Source organism: Eucalyptus grandis, chromosome 6 (assembly GCF_016545825.1).
Source record: "Eucalyptus grandis isolate ANBG69807.140 chromosome 6, ASM1654582v1, whole genome shotgun sequence".
Taxonomy (NCBI): Eukaryota; Viridiplantae; Streptophyta; class Magnoliopsida; order Myrtales; family Myrtaceae; genus Eucalyptus; species Eucalyptus grandis.
Genome location: NC_052617.1, coordinates 18,763,674 through 18,776,544, shown reverse-complemented (window position 1 = coordinate 18,776,544; position 12,871 = coordinate 18,763,674). Strand labels below are relative to the sequence as shown.

Sequence of the window (12,871 nt, the reverse complement as noted above, 5' to 3'; positions counted from 1 at the left end):
TGTAAATCTTTTCACAAGAACTTCCTTTAAGGCTTGAATTTGAACCTCACGGGTTAGTTTTTCTTTTCCCACTACTGTAATCCATGGTTCTGCCAATTTGTCGTCGGCTTTTATGGCAATTTAAGTGGAAGTCTTGACAGACTGCATCCACAATTTGCTGGACTGGTGAACTCTTAAAAAAGAATAATCCAACTAAGGGCTCAACTTTCCGAGCAGTGGCAGCAATTTGGAGTTTTGGACTCTTAGTTTCTGTCCATTATATAGAGGAATCTAAATTCCGTGCACAATTTTTGGAGATGCTCTCTGGCTGTTTGATAGTTTGCAAACGATGATGTTTTATAAGACTACTTCCTGTTGCTTGATAGTACTAGAGATGCAAAACCTTGTAATTCTGGAAACTGGTAGGAAAACTAAGCCTATCATGTGAACAATATGACTAATTCATCCTCTAATTTGGTCTAGTTCATTTTTTCGTTGACTTTTGGTATGATGATGTGCAGTGAGGTGTGTATCATTTCTAGGGAAACTAACAATGAGAAGTCTAAAGAAAATTAAAGGAAGTTCAAAAAGTGATAAATTAATTATCTCTCTCCTTTCTTGCTCTATTTGTTAATTTTTAGTTACCTCGCTTCCTTTGGATTGTCCTAATGGAGTTATGTCACACGCCGAACCTCGAGCGCACAGACATCTCTCAATGATCAATTCAAATTGTGACATCTTAGGATTTATCGCTGACCCATTCTTTTTATCTTTCAATTAAATACAAGCGGAAGTATTTAACAAAACACCCAGTCAACTAACAAATATTAGGGATAATAAACATGGGCAAAAGAACGCTTCAAGTGCCTTTACACAAAGGGACACTAAAGTGCCATAACTTATGAAATGTATACTTAAGTGCTACATTTTAAGAAAAGTGGGACACCTGAGTGCCATCTTCGGCGAAGCTGGCCGGAAATCATACGTGGCTTTAAAATATTAATATTTCTCGCCGATGTGTCTTGCCGGAGAGCTGAGTTAGCTCGAATTCACTCCAAACAACGTCGTTTCTGGTGTTGGCCCAAAATAGAGCTCTTAAATCAGCGAAAACACCGTCGTCTCCCCATTTGCCCTAAATCTAAAACCCTAAATCGAGCAAAATGCCATTGAAGCGCTGGAGCCCTAATCCCACACCCTAATTCGATTTGCCCAAAATTCTACTACCGAATATTGGAAATGGAGAGCAGGACTTTTAGCAGCGGCTCAAATTTCTCTCTCCAAAGCAAAAGAGAAGGCGAGCGTTTCTATTTTTGTGAGTTACCAAGTCCAAGAAGAACATCGTGGACTCGAATGAATCCCGAAAGAAGATTCTATGGATCCGCCCGATATAGAGAAGGCTCAAAGTGCAAATACTTCAAATGGGTCGATGCGAAATTCTCTCACTGAGCCATAGAGGTGATATTGGACCTACTTGATGGATGTCATCAACCTCCATCTACGCTTGTAGACAACTTGAACGATGTTGACTCAATGCAAGCTCAAGTTCAAGCATCTTCTATTAACCATTTGAAGAACGAAGTTTCAAAAATGAAAATTGAACGGAAGTGTTATCAAGCATTTATGGTGTTGCTATTTTTTTGTCTATCCTACTTTATGATGAAATGTAAAGTACTGGAAGATGAGAAGAAGTTTCTCCGACTGCCATAGTTGTAAATGTGTTGAGAAATATACTTGTTTTGAATGAATGAATGAATGATTTCGACAAATACTATTTGTACAATGTTTTTGCTTATTCTCAAATATAAATCGGTGATGATGGAATGTATATTAGGTCAATGTGTTGTGGTAACTATTTTACTTGAATTGAATGTAAACCAGTAGCAAATGTTTAAACTGGTAGCAAATATATAAATCAATAGTTTCTATGTTTTGCTGCAAACCACTATATACATAGAACAAACACGAGTGATTATTCGAGTGCTATAAGTTATATATAGTGATCACTTAAGTGCCAGTCGTGATAAAAAAGAGTCATTTAAGTGTCAAGTTATTATTAAAATGATCACTTAAGTGCCACTTGTTGTTAAAAGTGAACACTTAAGTGCTAAGTTTTTTAGAATGTGATCAATGTTTTTTTTTTTGTACACATCGGCTACTACTAGCCACCACCATCGCCCACCACTGGCCACCATCGGCCTCCAGCCATCATTATCACCAGCCACACCAAGCATCTCAGGCATCCACTTGAGTCACCATCAGCCACCACTATGCTGGTGGTATGTTGCTGCATAAGTTACTAGTGTAAGGTGTCTTACACCAGCTTGCACCAGCACTACTTGGTGCAAGTTGTGCATATTGCACACTTACATCTTGTATCAGGTGCAGCAAAAACCTCAAACCCAACCCACCACCACCAGGCTTCACCAGCCGCCGCCACCAGCCACACGAGCACCATAGTCACCATCACATATCCACCACCAGAAGCAGCAATAAGTAAAAGTAAAAAAAAAAAAAAAAAAAAAAAAAAAAAATGAAAAAGGCATGCAAAAAATGACAAGCAACAATCGTTCCATTGCTTTTGAAATGAAGTCTCACAAACTCAATGACAAATTGCAGAATTTGTGAAACCTCACATAAAAGAGACAATCATCCTCGTTGAACCCATCCCTAACCTTCTTTTTTCCACTTGGTTTTGCCAGTGATAAGCTCAAAATCAAGGCACCGCAATCCCAACAGTTGCCATTATCTTTCATGGAGACTTGTTGGCCACAAATTCCTTGGAGGAATCTAAATGTATAGTTTATAATATATGCCTACATTAATTAATTCAATAATGGAACAATGCATGTTTCATGTGAGCTCTCAACACACTTCCCGTGTTGAACATGAAATATTAATAAGTGGGTAAAGATGGTGGGTGTCTTTGATGATGATGCAATTTATATTAATTTAAGTTATGTTAATTGACTTATATGTTAATTTTTATTACTGTTGTCCACATTCATCAAAAGTCAAAATCAATTTTTTTGACTTGGGGAATCTAAAGGTATATTCTATAAATCTACCCTACATTAATTAATTCAATAATGGAACAATGCGTGTTCCACATGATCTCTAAAAATATTACGCTCCTGTTTTGAACACGAAATATTAATAGGCAGGTGAAGTGCTTTTCTATGGTTGGTGTCTTTGATGGTGATGCAATTTATATTAATTCTAGTTATGTTAATTCACTTATATGTTAATTTCTATTACAGTTGTTTGTCCACATTCATTAAAAGTCAAAATTAACTTTTTCACTTTTTCATCAAATCTAAAACATTATTTAAATTTTAAGAGATTACTAAAAAGTTATATCTAGATATTCGTATTAATATTTATGTATTGTAACAAATTGAAATACAAGCCAATCTTTGATTTCCCATTTTTATTCCCTTTTCTTTTGTTCACAATATGGAGTATTTGTGTTAATCCCCATTTTTTTTGCTTTTTCTTTTGTTTAGACCCTACATAATTGACCCAAATTGTAAGTTCATATGAACCTAACAAGATAAGCTCATTGTAATTAAACACGTTTCTCGAGAAAATATATTCCTTTTCTTTTTATGGATAAAAGGATGAAAATAAGGATTAGCACAAATACTCCATATTGTGATTACCACAAGTCTCCTACGTCGGTCGATCTAAATCATAAAATTTAACCCACTAGGATTGCGAAGGTTTAAGGTAGAGCAGCCCGTAATCGCTATCCGACTGGCAACAAAATTAATAAAAGGTAGAACTTATTAAGATTGCATACAGAGCGAGAGGTTGTAATAAAGATGTTTAAACTATTTTTTTTACACTAATCTAAAGATATTTATGTTGATGATGTTTCTATATACATTTTCTATTTTCTTAAATTTTTAATATTTTAATTAAAAAGAATCCATTTGGTCTGTGGATTCATAATTTTCTCAGGAATTTGTTCGTTTTTTGGAGAAATTTTGTGGTGGGAGTCTCTAGAGAGCAATGGTGCTGTCACCATTTCATTTTCCTAAGCGTGAAGCCTAAGAAAGTTCTGTCTTTTAAAAATTTAATCTTTTTCGTCCATGAGTAGGTGAACTTTCACTATCAGCCCAGCTTGCACTCCATCCTCTTTTATGGACAATTCGAGGCTCGAGATTTCAATTCGGAAAGATTTGAGGTATTGAAAGCCATTTCGATTTTTGTCTTTATCACCTCTTTTGTCATCATTCTCACTTATCCTACATTATATATATGTAAAATTTATTTTCCTTTTGAAAATCGCTTTCCCCAATATGATCATCATGCTGGATAACACTCATTATCAGCCTAGCAGGCACTCAATCTTAGTCCACACATAATCCTCAAAAAATGTTCTTTATATCCCCAATTTCGAGTTCAATTTCATTTCTATCTCGAAAATCTGTGAGGATAATTCTTGTTGCGCAATATTCAATTCCAATTATTGCCTTTTTTAGAATCATTCAACTGACAAATTGATGGGCTTTGATAGTATTGCACAAAGACTTTATTTTTGGACAAATTTTTCAAAGCGTTTAGATTTGTTAAATAAGAGTGTTTCCTGTAATTCCACCATTAACAGTAAAACTCTTATTTATCATCAACATTTGAGCCGTAGTGCTCACTTTCCACACCCAAAATGTCTGATATATTTTTTAGCCAAACAGTCCAGAGCATCATTTTCAATTAGTACATTTTGAGCTGCAAGTCCTTTCTCTTTGATTCACATGGATATCTGGGGTTCTTTTTATACTCCCCATCGTGATGGATCTCGATACTTCCTAACTATTGTCAAAGATTATACCCGTACCACTTGGGTTTTTCTTATGCAATAAAGAAACATTTTCTCATTTATCAAAATTCCTCTCCTTAGTTAAGAATTAGTCTGACAAAATAGTCCAAAAGATTTGTACCAATAATGGCTGTGAGTTTTTCATTGGTGAATGCAATTCCTTTCTATCCTCTCAAGGGATACTCCATTAAAACTCATGCACCTCCACTCCTTAATAAAATGGGATTGTAGAACGCAAACATTGACATCTTTTGAAAGTAGCTCAAGCTCTAAAATATCAAGCCTCAATTCTTGAAATTTTTTGGGGTGATTTTATGATTACGGCAACCTATTTAATTAATTGTATGCCAACTCGAATCCTTGAAGGTCAAACACCTTTTGAGATGCTTTGTGCAAGGCAAACTATGATTGATCATCTAAGAGTTGTTGGATGCTTAGCTTATGTTGCAACTGTGGGCCTTGGGGATAAAATAGATCCTTGTGCCCTTCCATATTTTTTCATGGGATATTCTTCTTTACAAAAGGGTTATCAGGTTATGGAAATATCTTCGGGGTGCTTTTTTGCCAGTAGGGATGTTGTTTTTCATGAAGATGTATTTCCATAGTGTCTTCGTCCCAACCAATTGCTTCCTCATCTAGTCACAAGCTTTTCTTGTTAGAAGGTGATTTATTAAGGGATCCTCAATACATTTTGATGACGCTGGGACTAGTTGTGCCAACCAATCTTGATTCATTAAACGCAACATCTGAATCACCAACATCTTATGAGGAGCATCCTTATTCATCAATGGCATCTCCATCACCTCTTGCCATTGAATCTTTTCCTGCAATTCCTAAAGAGACAATCACTCGACAACTTCGATGCTCTAGACGTTCTGTTTGCCTTTCCACATGGACCAAAGACCATATATGTTCGACGTTGGATTCTCCAGGTACACATTACCTGGTGTCCTCGTATAGTTCTTTGGTCAATTGTCCCCAAAGCATGCATGTTGTATTGATTGTATCTCTAAAGAATAAGAACCAGCCTCTTACATAGAGGCAATACATGATCCACGTTGGCAAGGTGCCATAGAAGCTGAATTGCAAGCACTTATGGAAAATCACACTTGGGATATCATTCCATTACCTCCACATCGTAAACCCATTGGGTGGAAATGGGTATCTAAAATCAAATACAAAGTAAATGGTTCCATTGAAAGATACAAGACTCGTGTGGTTGCTAAAGGACTTATGCAACAAGAAGACTTGATTACTGTAAGACCTTCTCTCTAGTTGCAAAAGAAGTAACTACTTTTGCTCTTTTCTATCTAATGTTGCTTTTCGCAATTGACAGTTGCATCAAATGGATGTCCATAATGCCTTTTTACATGGAGATTTGGAAGAATAAATCTATATGGAACTTCCATAGTCTCCCAATTTATGCAAAATCCAAAGTAGTCTTATATGAATGCAGCACTGAAAGTAGTAAAGTATTTGAAGGGATATCCTGGACTTCGGACTTTATTGTCTCAAGATTGTAATATTAAGATGACAACCTATTGTGAAATGGATTATGCTTCTTACCTAATGATCGGAAGATCCATCACTGACTTTTACATCAAATTGGGAATCGTTAATTTCATGGAAGATAAAGAAATAGTCAACAGTTTCATTATCGTTAGCTGAATCAAAATATCGAGTTATGACAAAGACTGTTTGTGAGATGGTTTGTACACAAGGATTACTCACAGACCTTGGAGTTAAAATTGATGGACCAAGCGAGTTATTATGTGATAATGATGCCGTCTTCAAACTAGTAGCGAATCCAAATTTCCATAGAAGAACAAAACATATAGAGGTTGATTTTTACTTTACTTGAGAAAAGATCGAAGAAGGAGTACTCACCAAACCATTGAGCCGAAGACAACACTCACATTTATTAAGTAAGTAAGCGTTCTTGACATAAATCGACCACCGGTTTGAGCGGGAGTGTTGAAGAAATGATTGGAGATATTGGTTTGGATATTGATTCCAATTACGGGTTAATTGATTTAGTCAATCTGTAATTGGTTTGGTAAACTAGGAAATGTCATCCTTTATATTTCTTTTCCCATTTTTGTTCCTATTCATTGTATTATAAATAGGACTCTGTAAATGTATACAATTCATATAGAAATCAACACAAGAAATCCCTTCAATTCTCGTATACTTTACATTTTTTGTCAAATGTTTTGATGATTCGTTAATGTAGTTTATCCCATCAATTTTAGCCGGAAATTAGTGACATTGACATCACTTGGCACTTGGATGGCCGGTACTAACATGAATAATGTTTTAATTTTAAAATTTTTCATTAATTTTTTTTTCTTTTTTCTTCATAGGACTGTGACCCCTGTTGACCCCTAGGCTAGGGTCACGAAGCCTTCACTAGATCTCGGTCAGTGGTGCTAGCCCTATGAAAAAGAAAAAGAAAAAGAAATAAATCAATAAAAAAGTTTGGAAAAATTAAAAAAATTAAGAAAATATTCACGTCAGTGTCGACTAATGCGATGTAGGACCACGTAGGATGACTGACGCTGAATGGATTGCTAGTCAACGATTTTTGACTAAAATTACATTGTCAAATTGTCAAAAAAAAATTATATTATTAGTATAATTAAAAGGATTGAATTGATACAAGTGTAGTAGGTTTAAGATTTTTTTTTCTTTGTACTTTTCCCCACCTATTTATACAGATATAAATATATGTGTGTGTAGGTAAACCATGTTATTTTAAAGACTTTATGCTCCTTTTTTTGTAGTTAAAAAGTACTTTTTAACTGTTAAAATAGAAACTTGATCTAGATTGATTAATTTGGGAAGATTATCGAACTTCGTATCAGTGAGTTCGAGCTGGACTCGAAATTAGGCGAGTTGATCTTGAGTAATCATCGAGTCGAGTTCGAGACATTCATAAGTGATTTGACTTGAGTACACCCCTATTTCCAATTGATCACCCACGGCACAGACAAGACAATGTTTTAATAACCACTAAGGGTGTTTAACAGGTGCCCCATTAAAGAACCTTTGTCGTTTACGGAACACCGTCTTTCTCTTATGTATAATTAATATATTGTAAGTGCAAATAATTCTTCATTAGAAATGATTAAAAAGTACTCTGAAAGCACACGCTAATGAAACCCCAATATATTATATATATTTTTCATCGCACAGTTTGACCTAACCTCTATTTAAGACCCATTTTACTCGGTATCTTTTTAACCCCCTGTGAACCTCTCATTCTCCACCTCCCTCCCCCCTCCAACTATGCCATGGCTTCTGGTTTCAGTCCTCTTGCTAATCCTCATCCTCCTCTCGAAATTCACATACTCCAATCTCTTTATCCCGCTAAAGCTACAGCGCCACTTCACAAAGCAAGACGTCCGGGGGCCCGGCTACCGTCCGATCCTTGGCAACACAGCGGAGATCAACCGCCTATTTGCGGAGGCTCAGTTGAAGCCCATGCCGTTCGACCACAGGATCCTCCACAGGGTGTCTCCCTTCTTCCACAACTGGTCCCTCAAGTATGGGAGGACTTTTGTGTATTGGTTCGGGTCGAGGCCTAGGCTGGGCATCTCGGACCCGGACATGATCAAGGAGGTCCTGACGAATACTGGCAGGTTGTACGACCAGTTCGAGTTCAACCCACAGGCTCGGGAGCTGTTCGGGCAAGGCCTTATTGGGCTGGTGGGCGAGAAGTGGGCCTTTCACCGGCGGATCGCTAACCAGGCCTTTACTATGGAGAGAGTTAAGGTGAGTATTGGAGGCAGTATAAATTATCAAATTGTCATCGCGTACATGCCATGTCATTGTTTGACGTGATTTATGAACACAACATCTTAGTCTTGCACAACCCAACACACTGCAGAGTAATATGAAATGTTGCGAAAAAACAAATAATCAAACAATAAAATAAACAAAACAAGAAAATAAATCGGATTTTAGATATACGTTATTCAATTAGCAGGACCCAGTCTATGAGAAGAGCATTGCATTCCACAATAGATCGAGCAACACAGTAGAGAGTACAACCATACTCGAACTACTCAAACATCTCACTATTTCCTAGCCCCTAATTACACTAAATAATTCACATGACATTTAGTCATTGTAATTTCTCGTGAAGTAATATATCAATCTCATAAAGAAATTTACAAAATTTACCACAAGATTTATTGGCTTGAACACCAAAAAGCTCTTTTTTGATGCGATTTACAAAGAATACCGCTTCTTATATAAAAAAGTTTGGGATCCAACAAAGGAAGCTCCTTTTAGGAAATGTACCCTTATTAGGAAACCACTCAAACTAAAAAATCATTCAACTAGGAAATCTACTCAAACTAGGAGTCCTACTTTAATTGAATTTCCTTTAAGGAAACAAATTCAAGATAGATTTTCAACAATCTCCACGTTGGCTCAACAATCTCTTCTTAGAATTTGGACTTTGCTGCTACTCTCCCACAACCCGTGATGGGCAAGACCGCCATAAAAATCTTTCAAGCCAACTCCCTAGACCATATTAGGATACTAATTATATCTACACCTTTAATCACTCCATAAGGATTTGCAGACACAACCCCATGTACCACAAATAAAGCAAAACCCATGTTATATCCATTTCAACGAGGAGATCGAACACACATCTGCAAAGATGAGTCCACTACAGGATGTTTCGATTGGTGGGATCTACTCTACAGAAGAACGGTACATGATTCTACTATAAATCAAATGATGTAATAAAAATTACTAAAAGCACTTCATTTACTCAAACTCATAGTGTTTTCCAGCCCTTAATTACACCCAATAACTTAAACAATGTTTAGCCTCATAATTCCTTGCTTTAACACAAGATTTAAAAGCTTGAACATCGAAAGCTCCCCTTACATGCGATTCACGAAGAAGACCAATTTCTTATATAGAAAAGATTTTGATCCAAAATAGGAACCCTTTTAGAAACCTTACTCAAACTAGAACTTCTTGAATTGGGGTTTTCTTTATAGGTTTAGACTCCGGATATGTTTTCAATATTAAAAATGAAAGCTTTTAACATTGCAACTCTGGAAGTTGAAGTTTTGGAGCAAGGGATTTGCGCATTCTGTGGTAAAAGAGGTAATGATGCAAATGCAATCTGAAAATGGCAGTGAGTAAACCAAGCAGAAGCTAGTTTTATGTTCTTTAAATTGCCGTACAGTCATTGGCAATTTGGCGAAGATCAACTGCTCTTTTGCGCTGCGAGCGGTTTTCTTCATCACGTCTACCACTGGACGGACTTCACAGCATGCGTTTCCTTACAATTTGACTAGGGGTGGATCCCGGAGATCGTGGCGAGTGCGGGCAAGATGCTGGACACGTGGGACAAGATGCGAGGAGAAAGAGAGGAGTTCGAGGTGGAGGTGTTAAAGGAACTACAGGGGCTCTCGGCTGACGTCATCTCAAGGACTGCTTTCGGGAAAAGCTTCGAAGAGGGCAAGCGCATATTCGCCTTGCAGGAGCAGCAGATGCACCTCTTCACTCAAGCCAACCAGAACATTTACATTCCTGGCTTCAGGTCTAATTTAACTTGCTCCATTTCAGGCAGTAAAAAAATTTACTCTACTCACATTCTCAGTTGTTACATATGTACAAATTATATCTAAGGACGTATGTGGCATCGTTTCTATTTCTGATGAGTCATTCTTGATCTTATTTCTAGGAAAAGTCACGGTTCAATGATGTGTCTTGTTTAGTCACGAATCATTACCTTTCTACTTTTTAGAGCAGTCCTAAACTATCTCTCTAGCTGTCACCGGAGTCTTCATATCCATGGAAGATTAGACCATCACATGTTTCACTCAATACACAGGTTCCTACCGACTCGGAAGAACAGGCAGAGATGGAGAATAGAGAAGGAAATCCGGCACGCGGTCTTGAAGCTGATTGAGAATAACTTGAAATCGAGAGAGAATTTGTCCAATTTTCTCGCTCTCCTAACATCATCCCACGAAGAAGAAAGATTAGGAGTGGAGGAAGTCATAGACGAATGCAAGGCTTTTTACTTCGCGGGAAAAGAAACGACGGCCATGCTTCTCACTTGGGCGCTTCTCCTCCTGGCGAAGCACCAGGAATGGCAGGACAAGGCCCGGGAAGAAGTGATCCGCGTCAGCGGGAAAACCGGGCTTCCGGGTGCTGAAAATCTGAACGAGCTCAAGATTGTAAGTCAATCACTATTCCTCACTAGTCACATTACTACAAACAGACCCATTTAGTTTTTCTTCATGGGTTTACTGTCTGATGCAAAAAATTCATCGTTTGTCGAGCTTTGGCTAGCTTCTTAGATTGAAGAAAAGGTTTGCAACTCCATCATCAAATCTGCGAGACCAATCCAAGGATGAGATGGTGGTAATTTAATAGTCTGATGTGTGTGATGAAGAACTTCTGTGCACATTCAAGCAAGAAGTTTAAATTGTCTCACTTACCTATATAAGAAGAAATTGTACATGACATGGAGACTATCTTCCAATGTTTGTTATATTATGCATGGAGGCACAGTCCAGATTAATTGTCTGAGTATCGCTTAGCGAGCTCATTCTTCGATTGGGGTCAATCTAATGCGCTAAATTCACTATTTGAACATGCTCACTACTATCAACTGGAATTCGACTGGTGCAAATTTTCCGAATAACCTATTTCACCACTCCATTCGCCTAAGTTTTGAAAATTTAGTCTGACTGAAAAATTAAACATTTTGTGTTCACTCAAACTTACATCTTGCTTCTGTCCTTTTTTTTGAACAGGTAACGATGGTATTGAATGAAACACTTAGATTGTACTCTCCTGCGGTGACAGTGACGAGGCAAACCCTTGAAGATGTGCAGCTAGGAGACCTTCAAATTCCAGCAAAAACGGAGCTCTACTTGGCCTTCTCTACTGTGCATCGCGACCCCGAGATGTGGGGCGAAGATGCGGATGAGTTCAACCCAGCAAGATTCACGAAGCCCCGGAACCACCTGGCCGCGTTCCTCGGGTTCGGGCTCGGCCCCAAAACCTGCGTAGGCCAGAACTTGGCCATGGTCGAGGCCAAGGTTGTTCTGGCCATGCTGGTTAGGCGATTCACCTTTGAGGTGTCGCCTTCGTATGTTCATGCTCCGACGCATCTTGTGACCTTGCAGCCTCGGTACGGGGCGCCGATCATCTTCAGGAGGACTCATATTTGAATCTGGTTCATTTTCCTTTCTTTTGTTTGTGCACTTCTGTTTGTAACATGGTCGCATAGTGTGAGGGAAGACAATTTTTAGGGTTCTTGACATAGAAACTTCGTTTTGTGTCTATATCATAAAAATAATGTGTTGTAATTTGGTAGAGCTTTGTGACTCCTTTGTTCTAAGTCTAGCCCGTTTCTCAGGTGTTTCTAATTTGTGCACTTATATAATGTCTTATCTTCTCCCCAAGCTTTTTGGGATGTTTTATGTACTGAAGTCTATTTATTGAGCCAATTATCTTTCTCTAGTTACATAAAAATATTTCACTCTGCGAAAAAAAAAAGTGTTATGACTTAAAAGACTTAAAAGAATTGGATACGTGATGATAATGTAACTAGCAAATGTGTGTGCTTACAAATGATATCTTGGGACCATTGTAATGCAATAAAATTTTCCTGACCAAATAACCCCTTCTATCATGGTGGTCTAATCATTACTAATCATCTTACATGTCATGACCGGCAAGATGAAAATTTTGATTATTGTTCACCATACTTGCTAGTTACCGATAACTCTTTTCTCACTTTGTGTAGAAGCAGCTGTGAAATGGATGGCAAGCTCGCAACTGAAGCGAGCTCATCTCAGAGATCTTGATTGCCTCAGCTCCGTCTTGGCCTAAGCTCAATTGAGAGAGCATATCGGTGACTTCGAATACGGCCAAGTCTAGGCTTCAGGTGCTCCCCTATCGGTTCTTCACTGTGCAATTGCCTGTGATGGTGGTGGTGGTAAAGATGGTATGTTTACATTGCCAGTTACGGTTTCGGAGAAATGGCATGTGTGGAATTGGTGATAATTGCACAATCACGCTGCACTA

The 12,871-nt window shown here is 37.9% G+C and overlaps 1 protein-coding gene across 1 annotated transcript; it reads left to right on the top strand.

Annotated features, from left to right (window-relative positions):
• The first annotated feature begins 8,054 nt into the window (after positions 1–8,054).
• On the top strand, positions 8,055–12,294 carry LOC104448741 (cytochrome P450 734A1). The gene is made up of 4 exons (XM_039315531.1): positions 8,055–8,572; positions 10,123–10,367; positions 10,662–11,010; positions 11,593–12,294. Exons 1-4 carry the CDS (start codon positions 8,087–8,089, stop codon positions 12,010–12,012), a joined length of 1,500 nt encoding a protein of 499 aa, XP_039171465.1. The 5' UTR covers positions 8,055–8,086; the 3' UTR covers positions 12,013–12,294.
• Positions 12,295–12,871: the final 577 nt, after the last annotated feature.